We start from the raw sequence: 27992 nt of genomic DNA, 5'->3' as shown, positions 1-27992 counted from the left end.
TCCCGGGCTCGTGACCGCCTGCGGCTCGGGGAACCGGCGCCCAGAGAGCCCAGGAGAGATGGCAGGCGGCAGGGACCTGCGCGTCGTGGACACCCTCCGTTTGCTGCTGCTGTTGGCCGCCCTGCCCCTGGTGTCCCGGGGGGTCAGTCGGGGAGCGGCAGAGTGGACCCAGGAGAAGGTGAGGGGCTGCTGCTGGGCGATTGTACCTGGGAGGCTCTTGCGGGTGCGGGGACTCAAGAGTCCCGTGACCCCCACCTAGGTAGGATGAGAGGCGGGGCAGAGCCGAGGTCCCCGGCCCCTGCGCCCCGAGGAGTCGGGGCTCTGCGTCCTCGCTGGCCGCGGGGCTGCTTTGGAGATGCCACGGGAGCTGGGTGATGTCACCAGCCTCAGCTCGGCTGCGGTCGGATGCGGGTACTGATAGGCACAGGAAGTGTGACTCGCCTGCGGTGGCGGAGCCGGGAGGTGAGGGTGCATCGCCGCGCCGCCGCCCGCTCGGGACACGCGAGGCCAGCGGTCTCTGCGCTCCCGGCCGCCGGGGTGCTGGGCGCGTCTGGCGGTGTGCCCACCGCTTCCTCGCCGCGGCATCCAAGGAAGCCCTCCCGACGTTGAGGTTTTCATGCAGTCTCAGCACGGTCCAGTGTCACTGTCAGTCTGTTTTAGATTTTTAAGCGGATCAGCTCCGAACGAAGGAGCTTAACTGGAGACATGCTTTACTTTATATATATATATATATATATTTCTCAAAAGACAGTAAAATGCAATTGTCAGAGAAATGTATAGAGTTGGAGATTTCACATAAGGAACTTAGGATAAAAGTGATTGGCAAGTTCCCTTTGTGTGAAGTATATAGGTTCACAATTATTTCCCTTTCTTGTGTAACAGCTTTGAACCCCTGAAATTGCTAGGGACTTAAGCAAAGGTTAATGGTATTGGAGTAAATGGTATACTTTTAAAGATACTAAGAAAAGCAGCAACGTAAAGGGATATAAACTTTGACAGTGTTGTTGAACAGATCTTTTAAATGCTTACAGTCTGCTAGTATTGATCCACAGCTTGGAAATCCAGGACATAATGTGAATGCATAGGCCCTCTCATGGTCCACATGCCCCTCCTGCCCAGCCACAGGCGATGTGTATGAATAGCCCACTTCAGCTCTCTGGGTGATACTTACAGCTTCACCATTCAAGGGCCACGACATGCCCCACTTACACATGGACACCACTAGCCATAGGGAACCTGGGGAGGATGAGGGTAGTCAACCCAAGAATAACTTCATTATAAGAAAAGCTTCCTTTGCTGTGCAAAAGCTTTTAAGTTTAATTGTTTTTTTTTTTTGTATTTTTGTTTTTATTTCCATCACTATGGAGAACAGTATGGAGGTTCCTTAAAAAACTAAAAATAGAACTACCATGTGACCCAGCAATCCCACTACTGGGCACATACCCTGAGAAAAACCGTAATTCCAAAACGGACATGTACCACAATGTTCATTGCAGCACTGTTTACAATAAATAGCCAGGACATGAAAGCAACCTAAGTGTCCATCGACAGATGAATGGATAAAGAAGATGTGGCACATATATACAATGAAATATTACTCAGCCATAAAGAGGAACAAAATTGAGTTATCTGTAGTGAGGTGGATGGACCTAGAGTCTGTCATACAGAGTGAAGTAAGTCAGAAAGAGAAAAACAAATACTGTATGCTAACACATATATATGGATCTAAAAAAAAAAAAAGGTACAGTTGACAACACCAAGTGGCAGGGCAGGAATAAAGACACAGACATAGATAATGGACTTGAGGACATGGTGTGGGGGGGCGGAGGGGGGAAGCTGTTGTAAATTGAGAGTAGCATCGATATATATATACTACCTAATGTAAAACGGTTAGCTAGTGGGAAGCAGCCACATAGCGCAGGGAGATCAGCTCCGTGCTTTGCGATGACCTAGAGGGATGGGATAGGGAGGGTGGGAAGGAGGCTCAAGAGGGAGGGGATATGGGGACATATGTATGCATATGGCTGATTCACTTTCTGTTGTTGTACAACAGAAACTAACACAGTATTGTGAAGCAATTATACTACAATAAAGCTCTATTAAAAAAAATAAATCAGCAAAATCTTAGCAAAAAGAAAAAGAAAAAAAAGCTTCCCATGGGGATTCAGCACAGACTTAAATCTTCTCCTTCCTGACCAGAAATTGGGAAGGGGCATTAACTACTGGAATGTGGAGCCACCAAATGTGTCTATGATACATGGACATGAATGGGACTAAATGAGGTGGGGACTGTTTGAAGGAGCTGCTCTGAAGGGATCATCTACAGGCAGGATGTATTTGTGGGTGGGAGAAGGTGCTGGATTCTTACAATGTTTTAAATGAATGAGACTCTAACTGTTGAGAAATGTCTTTTAAAGCACGAATCCCTTTTATATTGAAGAAACTTCTGATCGCTTTTCTATTGGGAAATTGTTTCCTTTAAAGTGGTGCAAGCTAATGAAGCAAATGACAAAATCAACCATGACAATTCCTGATTTCTGGTTCCCCCTGCCCTCCCTCACTCTCCAGGCTTTCATAAAGTCTTCCAGATGTCACGTACAGTTTGCAGCCTGGGAAATGAATTAATCCACACTAAAATACATGCCTTCCTGCTCTGAATGGCATTTAGCTATTAGTCATCTGGGATGTGCCCTTGGCACACTGGTCTGCCGAAAGGTGAGGTGTGGTAAAGGAAGCATTGATTATGAAATCCATTTTCTTTGCTTTGAAATAAAGGTGTGTCTCTAACAGTGGGATCTAATATGTAAAAACAGTTCAACCCTAATTTTTGGTTGTGTTTAGAAGACTGTGATTTGCTTATTTGAAACTTATAAACATTGTTTTCCATAGAAGTAATATTATAAGTTGTTAGATTCACAGGTGGGCCCACAGGTATACATTTAGGGGCATTGGCATCTGGGTACCAGGATTCTATATATAAGCATCTGACTTGAATCTCACTGTGCCCCTGTGAGGAGGGTACGTTCATCCCCAATTTACAGATGAGGAAACTTGACCACCATTACAGCAGCGAACTGAAGAGCCCTCATCTTTCCTTAGTTTAACTATCCCTTTATTATCAGATAGTTAGGTTGTTTCCAAACTTTATCGTAAAGCTGGGACCCAACATACTTTAATTGGTAGAATTTTCCTTTATTATTCGAGTCATGTTGAGGGTGGAGGGACAGATTTTTTGAACAGAGGAACCTTGAAAAGGAAAGTTGGCCTCACCTAACAGTCCTCCTCCAGGGTAGTTCTGGAGGACAATTACTGCTTTCACAGCATTTCACATTCTTCTGCTTCAGGAGCCACATGTATTCTAAAAAATCTTAGGGTTCCCCTCCTCCATGGTTCTAAAAGTTCTTAGCCATCTACCCCTCTACCCATCATGATTCTTATGAATCATGAAGCAGCAATGGAGACTCCAAGGAAGGGACAGGGGACCAGTGGTAGCCTGGGTATTGGTGGTAGAGGGTGAAAGAAAATGTGCCATTTTTCAGCTTCTACCATCTGGCAGGTAAGTACTATGACATCCATTATACAGATAAGGAAGTTTTTCCTAGTCACAGCTAGTAAGTGAGGGAGCTGCGATTTGGCCCTATATTATTGTTTTCAAAGCCTGCACTACTTTGCTTTTAGATAGAGGGCTGCTAGCCTTTAAAGAAGACAGAACTTTATCTTATTCACTTCCCAACTGTTCCACAGCTACATTTGTAATATCAGTGGCATCTGACACAGAAAGAGTTCAGTAAATGCTGGCTGGGTTGAATTTGCAGTAGACACAGGTGTTAATCAGAGTGCTGTCTGGGAGACGCTCATATGGGATGGAAACTAGAATTGAATTGGCTATGCTTCTGTAATGTTCTCCCTTTAATTCAATGGTTTGAGACCTCAAATACCTCTGCAAGCTGGGCCAGCTCTACAAATTATGTAATTAAACTCCTCTTTGGCCTGGCACCATGTGATTAGTCCAGAGGAGATGCTGTAGGATATCTGGGTCACACTTTTTTAGCTGAAAGATTCTTGTCACCCAGAGCAGACTTATTGTCCTTTCTGCCTGGATGAAAGACAAGGCAGGGGCTGTAATAGAGACTCATTCCTCTGAGAATGCCTGTACCAATAGAAAATTGTCTACATGCCTTTTAACTGAAATACACCTAGAATAATTGGGGGTTGGCATTTAACATTGGGCTCAACATAGTTTTGCCTCATTTGTTTACTCTCCTCATGCCCAGCCCATACTTTCTTTCCAGGTGTCCCCTCTTCCTCCTTCCTCTCAGCCCCACATAGATGTTTAGATCTATTGGATTCTGAGAGTCAGCCTCCATAAAAATAGAATGGATGCCATTTAGTTTGGAAAAAGCAAATGCTTTTCCATTCAGGGCTTTAATAATTATCAATAGAAAGGCTTAAGTAATTAACTGAGTGTGACTGGTTCCCCTTCTCTATACATCACTGATTGGGAAGCTTTTAATCTCTGTGATTTCACAGGGGCATCTTTATTCCCAGGGAGGCAGGGTGAAGGAGGGCACTTTACTGAAGTATGTTCATTAAGTGGGTGAGCCCAGGAAATTGAGGATCAACACAGGTAAGTGTCTGTATTCAGGAGCACTGATGGGCCTGTCTGCTGAGCTTACCCTTTATTCATCCATTAAGCATTTTTTGGTGCTATTTGTCAACTATGTTTCATCCACAATATCTGTTACAGGTAGAGATGCTGGAGGGTTATTTATTTTGCTCCCATTTTTTCTTAAATCTCTTAAGAACTCTTTCAAGCCTCCATAAATCACCTATTTATATATCTATCTTCTTCCTCCCCGTCCTTATTTCCCAACATCTCGGGGCTCACGGGAATTTCCTTGGCCTCCTGTTTGGCTCACCAATTGTTGGACTGTACCCCGCAGGCCTGCAAGCCTTGTAGTTGCCTAGTTTCAAGGCCAGAGAAAGAGCCCGGTGACAGTGACAGAGACATCCATGATTTATTTGACAGGGGGACCTTACATGTCCAAAACAAAGGGTCCTGGAGTGACACTCCACCCCACTGGGCAGGTGGGCAGTGTGGGGGAGGTCATGGCAGCAATCTTTAATATAAATTGCCCATTTACACATCAGCTTGATTTCCTTTCCCTGTGGACATAGAGTGAAGGACCACAGTGACCAGGTAGGTTCTGGGATGGAGTAATAGATAGTACATAGAAAAGGAGCCCCTGGCCAAACAGCCTTTGACACAACAGTTCTTGATTGTCACAATGACTACTGGGCCAACTCAACTCTAAATCATCACAAGCATCGACTCTCAGAGATTCAAAAAGAACAAAGCCCACCAACATTGACCCACAGTACTTCCTGGCCCTTTGCAGCAGGCAGCCACTTGTCTTTCCTGACTTTATAATTTCTGTTCATTCAACTGATTTTGGTATATATGATGGCAAACATGCCCATTTTACTTTATTATTATGTAAACATAATCTTAGTGAAGTTGAACTATTTTAGAAAAATAGTTCATCCATCGATTCCACATTTGATGAATTCATCCAGTATTTATTGAGTGTGCCACGTGAGCTGGGTACTGTGTGGTTCTGGGGAGAGAGTGGAAAATAAGAGAGATAGTTCCTGTCCTCCTGGAGTTGACCTCTTGCATGAAATCAGACATTAAACAAGTAAACACACAAGGCCTCTGAGCTACAACCTGAACTGAGCAGGAGTTAGCCAGGTGAAGAGGAAGGGGAAAGCCTTCAAGGTAGAAGGCACCACAATGCAAAGGCCCTGGGAGGCCTGAGCCTCACACTGCTTTGGGTCCTGGAAGGATGCCAGGTGACTGAAGCATGGTGAGTCAGGGCCAGTGGCCCTGCATGGGGCTTGTGAGGCAGCAGGAGAGACAGCAGGCTCTTGTTGGCCGTGTTAAGTGATAATTAACCATGTAAGTTTCCAACTTCTTGCCTCCATTCTCTTTTCACTTCTCACGTTTCTATTGTTGTCTTTCAGCTCCTTCTTTCTTCTCAAAGTGCTGTTTGAGAGTTAACAGGAGGACTTAGATCTGAGGTACCAAGGAGTTTAAAGGCTGCAGCAACAAATTTACTAAGGAAATATATTTTAAAATGTATTACCAGTAAATAAACACAAACCTTAAGATGTTCCAGATACAGCATCGATACACTGTGTTTTACAGTGGAAGTGCACAGGCAGTGTAGGAAGGCAGAGGAGAACTAGCAAGGGATGGGGAAGCTACAGGACCAGGATCCTTCCTCTCGAACTTACCTGTAACTCTTCTACAACCTTGGGAAAATCAGTTGGTTTCTCTGACTCAGTTTCCACTGACAGAAAGCAAAGAGATTGGATGATAATCATCTCTCAGCGGCCTTTCCAGCTTGGAATTCTATCCCTCTTAATGTTTGGTAGACGGTAATAGAACTAATGAAAGGTAATAGAACTAATAAAACTTTCCGAATAGTTACTGAGGCAGTTTACATGTATTAGCTCACTTAATTATAATTACCCTAGGAAGTAGGTGTTATTACCTCCCTTTTACAGATGAGAATGTTAAGCCTTAATGAGGTTAAGTAACCTGGCCAGCTAGTAAGTGGTGGAGAGTTGAGTTGAGAGGCTGAGTTGAAGGGGGGCTGCCTGGACCCACAGCCCATGCTCTTTGCATGATAATACCTGAGAGTGATGCTGAAGCATAGCAAAGTGTAGATGGGTATAAAGTAATTAGGCAACAAGCATTCTCTAATTCCACAGTGTCCCATGGAGTGAAGATAGCCATGTGATAACTTAGACATAGTCAATTTACACTGGTCTTGGAAAAAGCTGTAAAATAGACAGGGCTCCCCTGAGCTCTGTTTTGCATTGCAAAGAATTTATGTTACCTTCAACATTCCCCTTAGGGAAGAAATCCTCTGATCAACGAATCACACTGTTCCCTATGGGAAGGAGTAACATATTCCATCATTGAGTACCTGATAAACATGTAATGAATGAATGATTCATCATTACTCGTATCACATGTCAAGTCATATCCAAAATACAAATTTGAATGTTATGTTTGTTCAGCTGCTTAAATTAAGGTTCACTTAATTAATATATGTGTACCAAAGAGTGTGAGCATTAATAGAATATTAAAATAATTTTCACTGAAGGCAAAAGGTGTACTATTTATGGGTTATAGAATCATCAAGCTCTGGCTGAAAAGAATTGCAGCAATCATCTAGGTTAGTGCTATTCAATAGCAATATATAATGTGAAGCACATATGTAATTTAAAATTTTCTAGTAGCTCTATTAAAAAAGTAAAAGACAGTAGGTGAAACCAATTTTAATACTATATTTTATTTAACTCAATATATCAAAAATTTTCATTTCAACGTGTAATCACTATAAAAATTATTAGCGAGATCTTTTACATTTTTTTCATGGTAGGTCTTTGAAATTCAATATATGTATTACACATATTGACTGTCTACATTTCAGGAGCTTAATGGGCACATGTGGCTTGTGGCTACCACATTGGACAGTGCAGATTTAGCTCAAATTCCTTTATTGGTATTTTGAGGGGAATGTGAATTTAAGGGACCTGCCCAAGGTCATACAACCTATAAATGGCAGGCAGAAACTTTGAATCTAGTTTCTCTCACCCCAAGAATATACTTATTCTGTAAGACTTCACTGGCTTTTATAAAGCAATTATGCTAACAAATTATATTGTTTTTTGGCAGTAGTTTTTGAAATATTAAGTTTTCTTAAGACTAGGATATCAATTGTTATTTGTAAACCTTAGTTTTACAAAGCAATTGTACAAAAATTATTAAAATTACACAGGCTATAAGTGTTAAATATTAATTCTCAGGTTCAAAGCATTATATTAATTCTGTTTTAAAAACAAGCTGCCAAAACAGTTTAAGTTCTAGATCTAAGGGGCCAATTTTAAAGTTGAGTAGTTTAATTTACTTTGTATAACGTAAGAGCTATCCCTTTATTTTGAGGTTCAAAGCGAATATTTTACAATTGAAAGTGTCTCAGGATAAGTCTTAAACATATTATGAAATGATAGCCAGTTAAATAATTTTATTTGATCCTCAGAATTATCACCAACCAGCCCTTTTGAATTTATCATCTCTTCGACAAGTTGCAGAAGGCACCAGTATTTCTGAAATGTGGCAAAATGACTTACGACCGTTGCTGATTGAGCGATATCCTGGATCCCCTGGAAGCTATGCTGCTCGCCAGGTGAGAAAACAGCACACAAACCTGAAGGTTGTCGAACACTTTGCTTTCACATGAGAGATAACATTATGCCTGAAGTGCTGAGTTGTCTGATATTCAGATCTGTCATCTCATCTTTTTCACTAAAATAAGCACCCAGAAAACCAAACAACTGAGAGCAAATATCTGTTCTGAATTAAAAGATGCATGCTAACCTAAATCAATTTATGTGTGAAATCTCTGTCTGGGGTGCAACATCAGACAGGGTACTAAGTACTCAAGTCTTGATCATTTCTATAACACAACCCCAGGTACCCAACCGAGTGTTCTTGGACCCTAAACACCCAATATCAACAGGCTTGGACATTTCTTTCTTAACCGCTCTGGGTCGAGTGAGTTACTGTCCTAACAAGCCTTTATTCCCCTTTGGGAAATTGTATTCTCCCAGGAGGGAGAGTCAAGATCAGTGATAAGCTACTCTGTCCAGTACAATGCTTCTCAGGCTTCTGACTCTGACCCATGGTAAACAAATATATATATTTTACATTTTATACACACAAACATAGAGTTAACTGATACAAAAGTTTCATGAAAAATACCCCTATTACCTGCAATCTACCCTGATATTAATTCTATTTTACTATTTATTATTATTATTTTTTAAAAGCTGGTCATGACCCACTAATCTGTTTTCAAGGCACACTGATTTGCACACTGCAGTTTGAAAGGCACTGTTATAGAGGGTAAATTAAGCCATAAGGTGGGCTAGACCTGAATGTCTCTCTGTCTCCTTAGTGTCAGTCCTCTTAAGCAATCTGAAACCCCAGCTCTGAATGACTATTTTTTCAAAGTAGCCCCATTTTAAGGGGCAACTTGGGAAGGAATGGGGTGAGGCTGGCCTCTCATATCCTCCTCTGAGAGTAGCCCACCTGCCCTAACACTTCAGGCAAACACCTTGGCACTCCGCTGCTGTGACAGAGTGACACCTGCAAGGCCTGGCAGCACAGCTGGTGGGCTCTTCCTTTCTATCTAGTATTCGGCTTCTGCTTTTCAAGTTGAGCCCAGATGCCATTGTCTGTTGCCCCATTAGCCTCTTGTCTTCTATCCAAACAGCTCTTGCTTCCCCTAAGGACTTAGGTGGCAGAGACCCAAAGAGCACCTTAGTTCTTTCTAAGCTCTAGGCAGGGTGAGGAATAATGCTGATGATGGCTGATGTTCATCTGGCACTTTTTTCAGGTCAGGCACTTTACAGAGGTCTTTGCATGGATCATCTCATTCCGTCCACACAATAATTGTGGGTACAATTGTTCTCCCAGTGCTACAGATTAAAAAAGACCTGAGGGGGCTACTGTGGTAGTGCAGTGGTTAGGAATCCGCCCTCCAATGCAGGAGACACGGGTTCGAGCCCTGGTCTGGGAAGATCCCACATGCCGCGGAGCAACTAACCTGTGCGCCACAACTACTGAGCCTGCGCTCTAGAGCCCGCGAGCCACAACTACTGAAGCCCGTGCACCTAGAGCCCGTGCTCCACAACAAGAGAAGCCACGACAATAAGCCTGCGCACCACAACGAAGAGTAGCCCCTGCTTGCCGCAACTAGAGAAAAGCCTACGTGCAGCAACGAAGACCCAATGCAGCCAAAAATAAATAAAATTAAATAAATTAAAATTAAAAAAGACCTGAGGCTTAAGTATGCAAATTAACTCGCTCAAGGTTGTACACGTAGCAGTGATGAGGCCAGAACCCGGACTGGTATCTGCTTGACCTCTCCATCCAATCCCTGGAGAGTGGTAGCAGGGAGAGACCAGCTCTGTGGTGTGTGCTTACAAATGTGTCCAGCTCTGTATCTTCTCAGGCCCTGGTCAGAGAGTGAGGCGCATACCACGCTTTTCAGTGACCTCCCCTGGGCCTCGTCTCCCAAGCATTTTCTAAAAGAAGTTCAGGGCACTTACTGGGTCTTCCCCAAATCCTCAGTTCCTCATTAGAAAAAATCTAGGTCTGTAGTGCTCACTTATCTCCACTTTTTTCATTTCCCCATACCATTTGCTCAGAAGGCCAAGTATATACCGAGAAATGTATGTGCATACTTCAGACTTGAGGTTCCTTGCCTGTGACCTCTAGAAAGCCATAAAGACAACAAATATTGCTATTTGATATTTAACTTCAACAGAATAGATTTCACAAATAATACACATAGGTTCTGTGGTGGTTTTAAAAATTCATATTCATTTAAAAGTATTACAGAATCCATAACAACATCTTCCATGTCATGTGGGGTGGAGGCAAGTGAGAAATTTATTGACGGTACTTTGGAATGTGCTGGGAATAGCTGGGCTACCTGCACATGGGCTGGCTGACAGAGCAGTAGTCCTAACAGGATGGTTGTGTTAGAAATCTCACTTAAGAGATTTGATTTTATAATTTTGGGGAAAGAAAATTACGATGAGTTTTAGGAAAGCTGTCCCCTAAGCTGTGGAAGATAAATGGTTTCCTCTTTTGAAGATGAGGTAGATGACACTGAGTTATTATGAGGGAACTCCACTTAATGGCTTTAATTTGACTAGGATTAGTACCTTTTACTCTGAACTCCATTTTGACAAGATTGGTGGAAAATTATTTTTTTCTCCTAAGGCATTTTTGAGCACTAGATCAGATGTTTTATAATTCATAGAGTTTCAGCGTTATAATTAAAGAAGACTCTAAAATCTAAACAAAGTGTGGACTTGATATAAAATTGGTTAGTGATTTAAGTTTTAGCAGTTATCAATAAAGATGTGCATTGCTCTGAATTCCCTTTCAGAAGATAATATGGGAACAATATCCCATAGTCTGCATTTTTATTGTCTCTGATCAATGGGCCTAAAGCTGCCTGTTGGATTTTTAGAATATTTTTATTTGAGAAGATACTTTATTTGTAAATTTAATACTTTGAAAGTATTAAATTTTAGAGGATTTCAGTGATTTCTAGCTGAGAGAGGAATAAAAAATAAATTTAAAAAATCAGGGTGGTAAAGTCTCACTAAGGAGCAAGCCAGAAACTTTGTCTAAAAGAGGCAAGCTAGAAACTTGGTGGTTAAAATCCCCTATGTATGTCCAGTGCATCTGAGTAGCTAAAGCTAGGCTTCTTCATTGAAAGGTATGTGTATCCCTGAATGGAGGGCTCTGGGTGGAGGGCCTTCAGCTTGGAGCCTGAGAGACTAATATATGGTCCACCCAAGAGGAAGGAGGAACCTGAAGTCCCCAGTGGCAGGGTTCAGCATCCAGACATTGGTCTGTTTGCAGACTTACTGCAAATATCACAGGATCTGCTTCCTCCAAACAAATCTGGTCTACTAATGACAGTGTTTCTCAGAACTTGGAAATGAGAATGTAAGTTTAATTAGTTTGACCCAGGATCATTCACCAGTGTTAACCCAAAATCCCCTGGGGCCTTCCTCCCCAGGAAGTAGAAGGCCATGTTTACTTTTATCTTTCTCTTCCTCTCTGTCTCTCCACTGCCACTCTTGGCCTGTCTCTCTCTCTCTCCTTGTCTCCCCCTCTGTTTTCATATCCTTTTCTTTGTCTCTCTTTTCAATCTCCATCTCTCTCTGTCTCAATCTATCCACCTCTCTTTGTCTCTTTTCTCCCTTCCCTATGTAAAAAGATAGATGTATAGAAATCCAAAATACAGTCTGTATTCTAAATTGCATTTTAGCATGCCTGGTAGGCAGAGGCTTTTGCTACCTGTAGTTAGAGAAGCACAGCTGCTTTAGACGCCCTCTCATAGCCAAGCACTCCCTGTTTAGGGGCACTCTAGTGAGAAGAGCAGTAGCTTTTGGAGCCTACTCTAGAGAATTATAGTGGGAACTTGCAGACTAAGTCTGCAAGCCAAAAGCTCAACAATAAAGGACATTGGTGACCTAATTAGATTATGCAGCCAATTTGATTGTTTATAAAGAAATTAGTTGCTAAGATAAATAAAAGTATTTATACTGAATAAAAAATGTTAGTTCAGGCAGAACTCTTTTTGCTGATGCTTTTGTGGATTTTAGTGTCAACACAGATATCAGAAATTATGGCCAAAACCTGTTCACTGGATGAGGAATGAGTTTGTGTGTGAGACTTCAGCTGAGCAAAGCTAACAGATATATTTTTTAAAATCCCAATTCATTTTGTAAGCATGCAGGCAGCTATTGGTATTGAACACATTTTATGGAGCAGTTCATCATCTGGATACCAGATGTTCTGGAGGATGTGCTTTTTATTTTTTTTTAAGATTGACCCCTTTCATGGAAAAATTTCTTTTCGCCAAAGTCTGAGGATAACTTATTTTCACATTCTCTGGAAAACTTGTCTTAGATGCAGTGATTTCTCTCTAGTCAAACTGTTAATGTTCCATATCATATAATTTTATATAATCTCATTGAGAATAACTTATTTGTTATAATCAACCCATATTTACTGATAGCCTACTGTGTACAAAGCTCAGCACTAAGAATTGTGGAGAATAACAAAATAAATGAGATATGAGTGATAATTTCAAAAAGGTTATAAAGTTTTAAAAATTGTTTTTATATGAAAAGACAACCTGTAAATGTGTAATAGAAAAGATAAGGTACTGTGTATACATGCTCTTTAGGCCAAAGTCCACCTCCTGACAGAGAGCAAGGAGTGAATATCTGGGAAACTGTTTGTTTATTTGGCTTTTGCAGGACCGACTGTAGAATCACTGTCCTCCCTCTGGCTTAGTTTTCCTCTTCCTGGAAGCTTCCTGCCACAGTTGTTCCGAGGCCCTTGCCTACGTATCATGTCACATTAGTTAGGGCAGGTCACACAAGACTTGGCTAGGCTAGAAAGTCGTGTGTGGAGGGGAATCTCCCATTCTTTTCCAGTCATTATAAGTTATTTGTTTATCACCTCAAGGTCCATCCCCACCGGATGTGTTGATGGTTAGTTTGTTGTGTGACTTAAAAATAATTTTTTAAGGCAACTTACAAAAATCTGTATAATATTTCAAAACGAAATAAATGGAACATAGTGAGGAAAATAAAGCAAAGGGAAAATAAAGATAGGAAAGGGCAAATGGAACAGCAATGAACTCACCTGTACCTTTTCACACCACAAACTCTAGATTCTTTTTATTTTTTTAATAAATTTATTTATTTTATTTATTTTTGGCTGCATTGGGTCTTTTTTGCTGTGTGCGGGCTCTCTAGTTGTGGCGAGCAGGGGCTACTCTTCACTGCGGTGTGCAGGCTTCTCATTGCGGTGGCTTCTCTTGTTGTGGAGCACGGGCCCTAGGTGCGCGGGCTTCGGTAGTTGTGGCACGCGGGCTCAGTAGTTGTGGCTCACGTGCTCAGCTGATCTGCAGCATGTGGGATCTTCCCGGACAAGGGCTTGAACCCGTGTCCCCTGCATTGGCAGGCGGATTCTTAGCCACTGTGCCACCAGGGAAGCCCTAGATTCTTTAAGAAGACACCTCCAGTCCCTGAAGAGGTGTTTCTTTTCCATCTGCTGCTTTTCCCTGTCAGTCACCGTGTTGCTCACAAAGCCCAAGATGACCAGGAGAGATGGGAAAATAGATTCTTTCTTATTTTCACCACCATTTGCAGTAGGTCTGGACCTGCCTTGAATGGAAAGGGAAAACTGCTTGATATGTCATTATGGTTCAGAGTTGCTTGTTGATTCTTAGAGCGGGCAGAGCCTCAAGTATCCCCCAACCATCCCCTTGTAACGGGACTCTCTGTGAATTATCCTTAACAGGTGAGCATTAGTATTTTTTGTTAGTGTTTGTTACATTACGAAATATTTGCTGACTGGAGGCACATACTAAGTGCTTCGGACAAAAAGAGCTGCCGTGTGCAATTCTCACCCTCAAAGAGCTTAGAGTAGAAGTTATGACCTGTACGACCCACCTAGTATATGTAATTTCTCAAACCTGTCTTGTTATCCTCCTAGAAATATTAAAAGTGGGCTTTAATATATACTGAACTGGAGCTCTCTCTCCTGATGTGCAGAGATCTCCATGATACACTGTTAAGTGAGAGGGGCAAGGAGCAGAGGAAATACAGAGTAGGATTCTATTCCTATAAGAATATACATCCCTCGGCCAAATACACGTGTTTGAGTGCTAGTACATGTTTGTATAAACAAGGAGTGTGGAAAGATATACAGCAGACTCTTAACATTGGTAATGTTAACAGTTGGTTGAGTTGGATTGGCAGGCGGAGGTTAAGGGAGAGGGAGAGGATTAGCTTTTCCTTTAAACATCCTTGCTTCATATAATAAGCATGGATTGCATTTTTAACTTGAAAGGCATTACATAAAATTTAACTGTCTAGAGCTGAAATTTTGCTTTTTGTTTTGATCAGCACATCATGCAGAGAATTCAGAGACTTCAAGCTGACTGGGTCTTGGAAGTGGATACCTTCTTGAGTCAGACACCCTATGGGTACCGGTCTTTCTCAAATATTATCAGCACCCTCAATCCCACTGCTAAACGACACTTGGTCCTCGCCTGTCACTATGACTCCAAGTATTTTCCTCGTTGGGACAACAGAGTGTTTGTGGGAGCCACTGATTCAGCTGTGCCATGTGCGATGATACTGGAACTTGCCCGGGCCGTAGACAAGCAACTCCTTTCGTTGAAGGTATCTGTTTCCCTCTTGTAGATTCCTGAGATAAAACATGTTAGCAGTAATTCAGAGTGAATTCTAGAATCCTTGGGTGAGTGAGAAAGCCATTTAGAAGTGTAGGCTTTCTGTACATTTTGTACTAATTTGTTGCAAAATGAAATGAAGTTGAAATAATATTAATTGGAAGATTATATTATTTAAAATGTCCACCATGGGCAATAAGTACATGACAGTATATTCATTCATTGGCACTTGATTTCTTAGTTATGAATACACATCAAATTAAAAAAAACATTGTTTTCTTTTCGCAAAAAATGAAGAAGGTGGAAGGTTGGTACAGGCATGTGTAGGAGAATTATGTTTACTTCTTCTTGTTTATATAGTCATGGAACATCACAGCCTTCCATACTGAGATGTGGCGGCCTTGAGTCAAGGAGGGAGTTTCTGCTAGTGGTTCTGAAGTAGACAGTGGGTAATTCAGACACATCAAGATGAAAAGCATGAAGCAGAAATGCATTATTGTTATTATCTGTGAATCTTGGCTCAATTTTATGCAGCATAGCAAAGCTTTTGTTACATTCTCAGCTCAGAATACTTCTGGGACTCTCAGATGTTATTTCAGTCTCTGTGTTCTTAAGTGTATATTGAAAAAAAGTGCTAAGCTAGATGAAGACATTTTGTTCAGATATCACTCATAACCAAGTAAACACAACAAAGCAGAAACAAAAAACTTTGTTCGCAGGCAACAAATACCTTCTTTTCCCCTCAAAGCTTTATGAAGGGGCCAGCTTTTGATACAAGGGGGGTAAAGAAGTAAAAGATTTATCTTGTAATGGAAGTAATAGAGATATTTGGTTCTATTTTTGCTTTAGATGCTGAATTTGAAGAAAGCAAGAATTGTTTATAACCTCTCAGTATCTTTTTCACTGTTTTTTCATTTTGTTTTGTTTTCTGAACCTTCTATAATGTCTTTGTCCCATGCTCTGTCCTGCTTTTAACTAGCATCCTTTCCCAGCAATTGGGTGAGAGAGTTCAGAAGCTGATATAAAAGGTTAATTTTTCGTATTTGCATTTCTAGTGTAAGGACATGAAGTGAGGCGAAGTATGACTTAAAGACACAATCTGTGGGGCCTCCCTGGTGGCGCAGTGGTTGAGAGTCCGCCTGCCGATGCAGGGGATACGGGTTCGTGCCCCGGTCTGGGAGAATCCCATATGCCGCGGAGCGGCTGGGCCCGTGAGCCATGGCTGCTGAGCCTGCGCATCCGGAGCCTGTGCTCCGCAACGGGAGAGGCCACAACAGTGAGAGGCCCGCGTACCGCAAAAAAAAAAAAAAAAAAAAAAGACACAATCTGTGTGGTGGGCTCACAATCTCTTGGTGAGCTCCTTTACCTTTTTCCATGTAATTCACACCTGCTTTTGGTGAACAGAAATAGAAAGGACTGAATGAGTTGTTGAGTGAGGATCTCCATTAACAAAATACACATACATTCTTTTAATTATCTTTTCTAATAGAGGTAAGCAGTGATGTGGACAATTAAAAATAAAGACTAGTTTTGAATGCAAACTTTGAGAGTATCAGTTTTATTCTTCCAGTTGTACTTTAACTTGATTTGTATTAAGGAGATATTTCATGTCCTTCAGCTGTCATGGGTTGGGTAAGGGGTGGAAGAATGTGACCTGGGAGAAGACTGGATAGGAGATTGGATGATGGTTCCAATTCTTTGCAGTCTTCCTCCTCTAGCAATAAGAGTGTAATTGTACATTCACCTCTTTTGTCTTGTAACTTTGCGGTACCCTTCCACTTTAGCAGGTGGTACTTCCTCATTCCTTGTCTCTGGAGTTGGTTATTTGACTTGCTTTGGCCAATGGGATGCTAGTAGATGACACAAACAGAGGCTGGAAATGTGCTTGTGCAATTGGACTTGCTCTGTCATGTCTTTGCCATCGTCATGGGGAGAGCGTGCCTTGGCTGGCCTGCCAGTCCCAGGAGGAGGCTAAGAGGCTTGTGAAGCAGAGCCCAGCTAGACGACTGCAGGGTGAAGCAGGGCTTCTCCAGCCTAGACCAGTTGTCCCCAGCTGACCTGCAGACCCCACAGAACTCATGATTGTTGTTTTAAGCCACTGAGTTTCGGGTGGTTTTTACACCTTAGTGTTGTGGCATTAGCTGATACAGCCTTGGTTGGGGAAAGACTGCAGGTAACATACTGACCCTAGTAACAGTGGTTACTAGGTGTTTGTCATATTGCCAGGAAGAATGACTACAAGAAAATCTAGCCATGCAGATTTTCTAACTCCGAGATACTAGGCTGAGTTATTAGAAGTTGAAGGCCACAGTTATTTTTCTGCCAATCCTAAAAAGAAGTAAAAAGAGCACGTTGCCTCACAGGACTCAGGGTAATTGTCCAAAACGGTCTATGCCTATCTAAATGAAATGGTGCTAAGAGAAGAGAATGAAAGGAAGTCATCGCACTGAACACTGGAGTCGCCAAGCTGTTGACATTTCTGAGGCACCCGAACCTTCAAGCTTGCAGAATATGAAGACTGCCTCCTTTTGCTTCTGCCCTGGGCATTAACAGAATGTCTCCGGTCCCAAGCAGTCTTATTCTGCCCTGGTGTTCTGTTTGATTTGGAGTTAGAACTTTGGAACCAGTCAAGTCCCTTTAAACAACTGGAAACTTAGACTGTCTTCACAAATGTATGCACTATACACGTGTTGCCAGTGAGACAATCTGTTTCATTACTGAGTTCTTATTAAACCCTGAGTGCATATATAGTATAGAGATAGACACATCCTGTGCTTAGTACTGTCAGGAGTTATGAGAGACTCAAAATACAATAAACTGTCCTTTTCTTGGGGCCTAATTAAGGAGTAATATTAAGACAATTGAAATGATTACCATATAAAGATAACTTACTTTTCACTTGATAAAGACATTTTCCTCCTTCTGATGAAATCACCCTAAAACGATCAAGAAAAATTCCATCTTTGAAGAATCCAGTGAACATCTGGAAACCACCATATGAAGACAGAAGGTGAATGGAGAAAAGGCAGATGACATATCAGAGTACAGAGACGTCACATTCCCCAGAGGGGAAAAAGGAAGCCAGTGGTCCCCTGAAAAATCCTGACTGGCTCAGGGATGGGAGGAGACAGTAAGGAAGGCAGAAGTGAGGCAGAGGGCGGACAAGGAGAGTGTTTTAAGTCTGTATAAGGAGCACTTAGGTATATAAGATTTCTACCCCACAGCTGGCAGGTAGGTGAGTATTCCACCTGTACCCTTGTAGGAGGTGACAGGATATTTTTCTGGAGAAATTGAACCAGGGAGGTTTTGGATGTTGGGACACCAGATATAAAGAAGGGCAGTAATGAGGTGCCTCATGGAAATCAGTGAGATTAGGGGAAAGACTACACACTGAGCAGTGAGATTCCCTAACCTTCCCTCACTTCCGGCACGAGAAAGACAGCAGCTAGCTCACACCCATCAGACAGGAACCTGGAGGACCCTTCTCTGGAAAATGTGAACCACCTCATAGAAAAGACCCACAGACAGTGACATTTGGGGATCCTCAGTGAAAACACTCACTGGGCATCAGATTGCCCTGCAGTGGAGCCAACCAATCTGTGTCTCTAATCAGTGTTTTAGTATCTTATTGCTTAATGCAAGTGAACACAAAGGATGATCAGATATTTGAGGACCATCTCCAGCATGAAAGAAAGAAAGCAAAACAAATAATACAAGTTGAAAAATGGACTCAGAAGAAATAGTGTACAGGAGCAGAAAATAACTTAAAGAACACTCTTTTAATATCCTTAGATAAGAGAAGTGTTATCCGTAACAGATTAAGGAAACATCAGATTCAGTTCCTCCAACGGGAGCACATTCCCCAGGACGGCACAGGGGCAGAGAGAGCAAATGGTGGTGTATTTTTCTTCATCCATGTTCAGCTGCCTGAGTGCAGGCACAAAGCAGGCAGAGAGTTGGACTTAATATTATGTTTTTGCCATGTGAGTTTGACCAAGGCAGAGAGAGGCACAGGAGTTGAGTGTGTACGCAGGGAGCAATTAGAATGATTGACTCTGGAATTTAAGCTGAATATATGGTGAAGTGAGGACATCATAAGGGTAAAGGAAAGACTGGGAAAAGGTGAACATTTCAAAAGATTATGGATTCCAATGGGGTTGAAGGATTGTGGGGATAGGGTACCAGAAGGACTAATCTGAAAGGTGAGAGTTGTCAGACAGTGGAAAGTATAAAATCAATCAGAATCCTACTCACCCTCCTAAGTTCCACTCAGTGACTGTCTCTTTCATGAAGTCTTCCTTGACACTCCAAGGATTCCACTTCTCAATCTATCCAATTTCCAGAGGAGTTTTGTGTTATAGTTGTGACCCTTAGTACATTTTACCATACCCGTGTATTTGTTTCATCTTTCCCTAACCCAACTAAAGTGTAGGTTCCTCTGAGGGAGAGACTGTAATTACCATTCTTTGGGTCTCTGTTGCATTCCAAGGGCAGATTCTTGAACCTAGGCTCAGTACAACACTGCAGACTTACATAAGGTGAGAAGCAAGATAGATTTGCGTTGTTTCAGGTTGGATTCCCTGGGAGGCGCACTCTGACGTGGAGGTTAGCATTTCAATCACGTAGTAGGGAGTGGCCTTGGCTCAACACCTGTGGCAGGGAGGGGAAAGAGATGGGAGTAGGCAGAGGAAGAAGCCGGGCTGCCATGCAGGTTCAACAACAGCCTCAGTCAACCCTGGGGAGCTCTGGAGCCCCCAGCACCTGCTTAGGCCAGTCACTGGATGTAAGAACCCCCATGGCTGACAAAATCCTTAAAGGGACTAACAACTGAAGGCCTTCTGCGGACACCTCTACTGGCAACAGGGAAAATGCACCCTTCTGAAAGGGACCTGGGTGTTGTGTCACAGTGTCCACCACTGCAGTTCCATAGTTCCAGTGTTCTCTAAGGAGTAAGAAAAAAGTGTAAGACTTATATTTTCAGAGGGAGTGAAGAAGGTGAGATTTCTGTGGCTGCAGACTGTGGGACCCGTGATGATTTTCAGAGAGGAAATGGTGCAAAATAAATTTTGGCATATTTTCACTTGCTTTGGCTTCTTCCTTTTCTTCACGGTACATCTGTCTTTTTGTCCAGTTAATAGGAAAACGTGCTATTTTTTAGTTCTCATATTTTTGCTCTTTTTCTACTGTTTTTGTTTTAAATCAGGATGCTTCAGACTCGAAGCCAGATCTCTCACTCCAGCTAATTTTCTTTGATGGAGAAGAAGCTTTTCTTCACTGGTCTCCTCAAGATTCTCTGTATGGGTCTCGGCACTTAGCTTCCAAGATGGCATCAACTGCACATCCACCTGGAGCGACGGACACCAACCAATTGCATGGCATGGTGAGTCCAGGTAATTTTCACGGTGCTGCAGCTACAGACTCTGATTCAAAGGAAGCCTGTGGCAGGGAGGGGAAGCCAATTAAAGACCTAAAAATGCCACAGCATTCTTGGAGCAGAGTGTTTATAATAGAACATTTTTTTGGCAGGCGTTGGGTTTTTGAGGAACCCCAGAGCTAAAAAAGAATGATTCTAGGTTAGAAGTTGACTGAGCTCAATTAAAATGATGTAGAAATTCAGAATAAGGAAACATCAGATTCATTTCAGTCTCACGGGAGCACATTCCCCCAGTAAGTATAGAGGTGGAGAGAGCAAATCCCATCTTTGAGGCCTCTGTCAAGCCAGAGGAGGCTGGGGTCTTGGGAAATGGAGTAAGAGTGGAACATAGTATGGGGATGAGAGTGAAGAATTTCCTCGGTGGCTTCAAAGCATTATAGTGACTCCAAGTGTGTATAGGACATTTTGATGTGTCAGGTTTTTGTTTTTTTTTTTGCGGTACGCAGGCCTCTCACTGTTGTGGCCTCTCCCATTGTGGAGCACAGGCTCCGGACGCGCAGGCTCAGCAGCCATGGCTCACGGGCCCAGCCGCTCTGCGGCATGTGGGATCCTCCTGGACCGGGGCATGAACCCATGTCCCCTGCATCGGCAGGTGGACTCTCAACCACTGCGCCACCAGGGAAGCCCCTGATGTGTCAGTTTTGACGTGGTGCTTTGACATGGTGGTGGAGACATTTCAGTGCTGCCTTAAAACCCTGATCCTATTACCAAGTAATGGGTGCAGCTTATGGCCCCCTCCTCATCCCCCATTCTGACCCCACAGCCCATACCTAGTCCCTTACCCCACCTTTGAATTTCCTTCCTATTCTGGCTCCCTTCCCATATTTGACTTTCACTCAGTATTTGAGTCCTCACTAACCGCAGCATGGAACCCCTGAGACGTCATTCTTCCCTGTGGCTCCATCCACCCCTGGCCCTCACCCTATCTGTGAACTGATAGCCTGTTTCTAACCCTCTCCGTTCATCCCTGTCTTTGCCCTATCACTGACCTTCACCCTGTGAGTCCAAATGACCACATTCAATGTCCTCTGTGAATCCAGCACATCTCATGTTGGCTTTCTGTCTGTCTCATTGCCCACTGGCAGCTCATAAGGGGTTAGGAGAACATAACTGGTATCTCATTTAATCACTTTTGCTCAAGTGGCTAAAAAGGGTTCAGAGGAGAAGAGACCTGATCGATCGGCAGGAGGAACAAAGTTATCTGTTTACCAGTCCAAATATATGAATCCATAGTGATAGTTAGACCATTTTTTCCCCCAGAAACAAACTCTTAGGAGCTTATCCAACCTTGTGAATATACTCCTATTTCAAACAAGACTATTTTTTCCCAGTGAGTATATTTAATCATCATTCATGAGTTAGTAGATACTATGTCTTTAGAGTCATATAGACTCTGAAAATATTTATCTATTACACGTCAGGATCAATGCTAGATATTTACCCATACCTTACCTCACTTATATAAATCAGGAGTTCTTAATCTTGGGTTAGTCTTCAGGGAGTCCTCAAGCCTGCTGATGTTTTATGTCTCAAATAAGTTAAGAAACACTGGTTTATTATAGAGGCTTATAGCCAGAAAGGACCTTTAGAGATCAGCAAGCTTGAGCTTCTTGTTTGATAGAAAAGGAAAAGGAGATCCAGGGACTAAGCTCATAGAGCTTCTAGTCAAGGAAATTTTCTTATATGCTGCTTTAAGGAATAAATAGTTACTATCCAGATGCTCTCCTTTGGCAGTGGTGTTATTATAGACTGGGGATAAAATGGCTAATTAGAATGGAATAGAAGATCAGACAGGCTTGCATGCCCACCTGAAATAAAGCAAATGTATTCTTTTTTTTTTCCTATGAAATATTTATCCAAATGTCCTCCTTCTAATTTATCCTTAGTGATATCCTTCTGGGGTTACAGACAAAAAGAATCTACAATTTGCCGTTTGTCCACATTGCATAAGCAAGATTTAAAAATTTCCCCCAAAGGATTCACTTACAATGTTATTAAACCTTTTGTTTATTTATACAGCTCCCCATTTTATTCTCAGTTATTAAAGTGCAGTTAGTTTTGACTGATTTTTTTTTTCCATTGATGAGTATGAAATGTGTTTTGGCGACAGTAATTATACAATATTTTTTCTCCCTTAGGACTTATTGATCTTACTGGATTTAATTGGAGCTCCAAACCCAACATTTCCCAACTTTTTCCCAGACACTGCCAGATGGTTTCATAGACTTCAAGCAATTGGTAAGCACCACTGTTATTCAAGAGTCAAACCTGGTTTCTTCCCACTGACAAACACTGAGTTTTAAAATTCAGAATTTATGATTTAAGTGTGCGATTTGAGTATACAATATACTTTACTGGCTTTTTTTCTTGCTTTATTGATTAGTTTATTATTCCTATTCATCTCTTTTAGAAGGCCAACTTTATTTTCCTGCATGAAACTGAATTTTGAAATGGAAACATAAAATACTACATTTCATATTTGCATATCCTTAGAAATGGCTTGGAAATATTTTCTGAGAGTCCTGTTTGAAGCATATGGAATGCATTTTTAGGGAAAACTCAGCAAAGCATGTTGGATAATGATGAATGTTATGTCCTCATAATGATACCAAAAGATATTTTTTAATGTTTCTTTCTTTTCCATCTCTGTCTTTGTCATCTTCTATTTTCTGCTTTATGCAGATGTGATTTTCTTTTAAATCTAGTACAGGGCTTCCCTGGTGGCGCAGTGGTTGAGAGTCCACCTGCCGATGCAGGGGACACGGGTTCGTGCCCCGGTCTGGGAAGATCCCAGGTGCTGCAGAGCGGCTGGGCCCGTGAGCCGTGGCCGCTGAGCCTGCGCATCCGGAGCCTGTGCTCCGCAACGGGAGAGGCCACAACAGTGAGAGGCCCGCGTATAGCAAAAAAAAAAAAAAAAAAAAAAAATCTAGTACAATCTCTGCTTATTTTCCAAAGGAGTAAGAGATGGCGATGCAACAGCAAGCCAAAATCCTTCAAGAGTCATTTAAGAGAAGGTTCAGTGTCAAATAAATGAGAGTGGAAGAGACCAGATAAGGTTAGGCCAGACCAGCCAAGGAAACAAAGATATCTATGGCTCAGGAGAGAGGCTTGGGGCTTGCAGAAGGAAAAGGAGAATAACTGCTTTCTCTTGTACCTCCACTCCATACACCCCTCCCTCTCCACACACATACACACAAACACCCCAAAACAAAACACAACAAAGCACAAAAAATTGGCATCAGGGAGAGGTGAACATGTGATAGAATTTTATTATAGAATCCAGGCCAGGAGCCCTGCTTTGAGGCAAGAACATCAGGCTAAGAATTCCTTTCTAGCCACACAAACTTCTTGGAGCAGGATAGGGTTGTACTTTCTTCTCAGCAGTGGGGAAAATGCTGCCATCTCAACTCATGCTTTTGCCACTAGTTCAGAACGTGCTTAATATCCAGATCTAGAATATTATGAAAGAAACTTTTACCTGAACCTCAGATGCTTATCTTTGGCAAATTTAAATTTCTAGTTTGAAAGAATTGCTATTATGGTATTATTAATGTAAGCTTCTTGGGGGCACTTCCTTACAGCATGTTTTCCTTACTTTGAGTAGCCTCAAGAAATTGGGTTTGGCCTTCTGTCAAGGATTTGATTCCCTTCTCTTATTTCCTCCACTGGAATGAATGTATATCAGTAACTCACATCTTAATACAATTTTAACCCATTGTATAACCCACCGAGTGATCCTTACACTTCAAACCATATCTCTAATTGTATAAGGAAAAGTTGTATCCTAAGGTAAAGGAATTATAATTATCAATAAACAGATGGGAATATTGTTTTGGTCATAGTAGGGCTTTCTTGATGTTCCTAAAATCACATTACATATGAATGCTTACCACTCGGTCTAATTTTACCCTTTAAATTTAGTAATTAAAATAACCAATCCTGGAAAGTTTCATTCAGTTGTCTTAAACTCTTCTTGTGATCTCTTATCATCTTGTAACATAGGCTCATGTTATATGTAATCCTGTAATACATGGGTTCTATGTTGCAAGATGACAGGACTGACGAAATGTAGGCCAATGGTTCTCAAAGTTTAGTGTGCATTAGAATCACCCGGGGGGCTTGTTACACCACAGATCGCTGGACCCCACCCCCAGAATTTCTAATTCAGTTGGTCTGAGATGGGACAAGATCATTTGCATTTCTAACAAGTTCCCAGGTGGTGCTGATGCAGCTGATCAGAGACCACTTTGAGAACCACTGATGCAAGTCATAATAGGTATCCCTTTCCCAAAGAGTGGTCACTCAGTATAGTACTTCATACCTATTCTCTCTAAGGATTCCCCTTTCAAGTTCTGCGTCTCCTCGTAAGGCATTCTTCATGCAGGATTGAGGATCTGTAAGTATCTACACCTGTGTTTTTTCTCTCCATTTTCCTCTAGCTTTCTCATTCTCCATCTCTCCATTGTTCTGCTGAGTTTCTGATTCTAAGGAGGTTCTCACCTGTAAAGCTAGAATCATGTGTGACTCTTAGAAGGACTCCAAAATGTCCACACCCAAGTTCAGCTCAGAGGGTTTTTTTTTTCTTTTTACCAAGAACAGGTTTATTAAGATCCATGGTCAGTTACAAGTTTGGTTTGGTTTTTGGTCACTGGCCCCAAATGCCACTATTCTGAGTTTACATCAAAATACAAAGCCCAACATTTACAGTTTGAAAACTTAAAAAAAACAGACGCCAAAGACAAAGGCTTTTAAAAATCTCGGTTGAAATGTTCTCCCTGCTGCGTCATCTGTAGAATGAAAGGCATGTGAGATGCTGTGAGGATTTCTGACAGTGAACTCGTATTCATCATGTGCTTTGAATATTTAAATGTTACCAAAATATTACTGTGTCTTTGAGTGCTTGATTTGATTGAAGATACAAATGATGCTTTTGACCATCTTTGGTTGTAAACAAGAAGCCGGCAGCCTGCCCTCAGGGGACAAGGTGGTGACGGCCCTGACGACCTGCTGTGTGGCCTGGGGGCGTCTTTGCTCCCGTAGGGTCTCTCCTCCTCAAAAGCAGGTGTGTGGCCCAGACTTGGAACTGCTGGGAGAACAGAGTGGCCCTTGCTTTGCCAAACGTGGCAGCAAAATCAGCTTTAAAATCACGAACCAGAGGAGAACCATTGTCTAATTTTGTTAGGGCTCTCTTTTAGGGCCTGATTCTTCTTTGGAGCCAGAGGCTGGGTTCCTGTCCTGGGGTCTCACCGCCCACCTCCAGGGCAGTGAGGGCAGAGGCCGTGGGCCCTCTGGGGAGGCCTGACTCCTGCAGCTCAGAGGTTGTTGCCATGGGTGTACTACTGCATAATGTTTTAAAACCAAGTGTCAAGATTTCAAACTCCTTATGCATCTGACTGTTGATCAGATAAAAATATATGTTCATCTGCTGTCTAATTATCATCTGCAGAAAATGAACTCCATGAATTAGGTTTCCTCAAGGATCACTCTTGGGAGAGGCAGTATTTCCAGAATTATGGTTATGGAGGTGTGATTCAGGATGACCATATTCCATTTTTAAGAAAAGGTAATGTATGAGTGTATATATGTATGCATGCCTGCACATGTGTGTTTTTTACCTATTATATTTATTGTATTTTATGTGCATTTGCAACAGTCTAGAAGTGTGAAGAACCATTCAATTTAATAACTGATTAAGTAAATCATTCAACAATCATCTCATGGCTTCTATTTTTTTTTATGAAAGTCATTCCAAATCCCTGAGGACACTTTTATATTTTTTCCTACACATAGAATATTTATCAAATCTCATATACCTCTGACATCCTGCCTTCCCTTTCATAGAGCTAGATTGTATTCTTATAGTTTGTGTAACTCTGGTGTTTTCCTGCTAATAAAGAAGCAATATTCTTTTTCTTTTTAAAAATTTATTTATTTTTGGCTGCGTTGGGTCTTCGTTGATGCGCGCGGGCTTTCTCTAGTTGTGGCGAGCAGGGCCCACTCTTGGTTGCGGTGCATGGGCTTCTCATAGCAGGGGCTTCTCATTATGGAGCACAGGCTCTAGGCACGCAGGCTCAGTAGTTGAAGTGCATGGGCTTAGTTGCTTTGTGGCATGTGGGATTTTCCCAAACCAGGGCTCGAACCCATGCACCCTGCATTGGCAGGCGGATTCTTTACCACTGCACCACTAGAGAAGTTCCGCCTCCCTATTCTTTACGTAGGAGCAAGAGTTATCTTTAAAAAATGTCAATCAAATTATGTTACCTCCCTACTCTAAAGCTCTGGTAGCTTGCCATCAAGTAGAAAACAACCCAAAGTCTTTATCATGACCTACAAGGGCCTCCATTTTATAACTCTTTTCTCCCTTGCCATCACCTCCTACCTCTCTCTCTAATTATTGCTCTGATCCAGCCACATTGCTTGAGGAACACATTGCCGTTCCTCAAGCAGGCCAAGCACACTCCTACCTCAGGACCTTTGCACTTGCTAATACTGCTGCCTGGAATGCTCGTCCCCAGATCTTCACACAGCTTGCTTTCTCCTTTGTTACATCTATTTAAATGTTAGTTTCTCAAAGAGGCCTTCCCTGATTTTAAATACCTCTTTATTGGCCCTACTGTCTGCCTCTCATTCTCTATTCCCTTACCTTGTTTTACTATTCTTTATAAGCCTTCTCACTTTCTAAAATTATTTTTTGTATTTGTTTATTTGTTTCTTTCTCTAGTAGAATGTAAGCTCCATATGAGCAGGGCTTTGCCTTTTCACTGATGAACCCTCAATTCCTAGAATAGGGGCTGGTACATAGTAAGTGCTTTATAATTATTTACTGAATTACTTAACATTTGTTTAACGAATGAATGACTTTGGAGTATAAGGGTAAGATACAGGGAAATACACAGAAGCTGATGAACTATCAGCTGTGTTTATATAGTATAGAATAGTACAGTATATAGTATAGTCCTACTCAGATTTCCTTGAAGAATGATACTTTCTAGTTTACTCATGGGAAATATGCACTTAATTACAAGTTGTTTCATCTTGTTAGGTGTTCCAGTTTTGCATCTGATACCATCTCCTTTCCCTGAAGTCTGGCACACCATGGATGACAATGAAGAAAATTTGGATAAAACAACCATTGATAATCTAAACAAAATCCTAAAAGTCTTTGTGTTAGAATATCTTCATTTGTAATAGTCTGGTTTAGTTTATGATAATTGCATCTAGTATTATATTCAAAAGTCAAGGCACCCTTTAAATTAATCTGACTCCAGATGCTGTGTGGAAACTTCTGTTTGGAAACTTCTATCCTATAGATTCATTCTATAGGTATCTTTGAATATCCTAGATTTATGTCATGTCCAAATTGCTTATTCATTTTCATCTAGTGATAAAGAAAGGGAAATGTAAGAAAAACTGAAGGTAAATATCTTTTAAAAACTTCTTTAGATAAGAAACTATGAAGCTAAATCAGATGTGTATAGTCAGTATCACGTTTTTCTAAATAGTACTTAAATATGATGGTCATGTGCAAAGTACATCCTTAGTTTTATGATTTTCTTATACTTGGGAATCTATTGCATATAATACAAAACAGAGATGCAGTTTGAAGACTCAATTTCTTTGAGAAATCTTTGTACGGTTTATTTCATTGAAGTTAAATCAGAATTAAATGCCATGTTGCGAATGTC

The 27992-nt window shown here is 41.7% G+C and overlaps 1 protein-coding gene across 2 annotated transcripts; it reads left to right on the top strand.

Annotated features, from left to right (window-relative positions):
* Window positions 1–27992, top strand: QPCT (glutaminyl-peptide cyclotransferase). Of its 2 annotated transcripts, XM_079721473.1 has the most exons (7): window positions 1–178; window positions 8115–8261; window positions 14587–14865; window positions 20077–20253; window positions 22446–22545; window positions 25754–25870; window positions 27350–27992. In XM_079721473.1, the coding sequence occupies exons 1-7, from the start codon at window positions 59–61 to the stop codon at window positions 27493–27495; spliced, it is 1086 nt and encodes a 361-aa protein (XP_079577599.1). In that variant the 5' UTR covers window positions 1–58; the 3' UTR covers window positions 27496–27992. The 2 variants fall into 2 exon arrangements, with proteins under 2 accessions (XP_079577599.1, XP_079577600.1); XM_079721474.1 differs by lacking the exon at window positions 25754–25870.

The sequence above is a fragment of the Hyperoodon ampullatus genome, assembly GCF_949752795.1.
Source record: "Hyperoodon ampullatus genome assembly, chromosome: 15".
Taxonomy (NCBI): domain Eukaryota; kingdom Metazoa; phylum Chordata; class Mammalia; order Artiodactyla; family Ziphiidae; genus Hyperoodon; species Hyperoodon ampullatus.
The sequence above is the reverse complement of the archived record's forward strand: the minus strand, read 5'-3'. Positions and strand labels throughout refer to the sequence as shown.

Coding starts and splice junctions, on each gene's coding strand:
- QPCT (XM_079721473.1), top strand. CDS start 59: ATGGCAGGCGGCAGGGACCTGCGCGTCGTGGACACCCTCCGTTTGCTG. Junction 8,262..14,586: donor GAAGCTATGCTGCTCGCCAG/GTGAGAAAACAG, acceptor TGTTTTGATCAG/CACATCATGCAGAGAATTCA. Junction 20,254..22,445: donor CCAACCAATTGCATGGCATG/GTGAGTCCAGGT, acceptor TTTCTCCCTTAG/GACTTATTGATCTTACTGGA.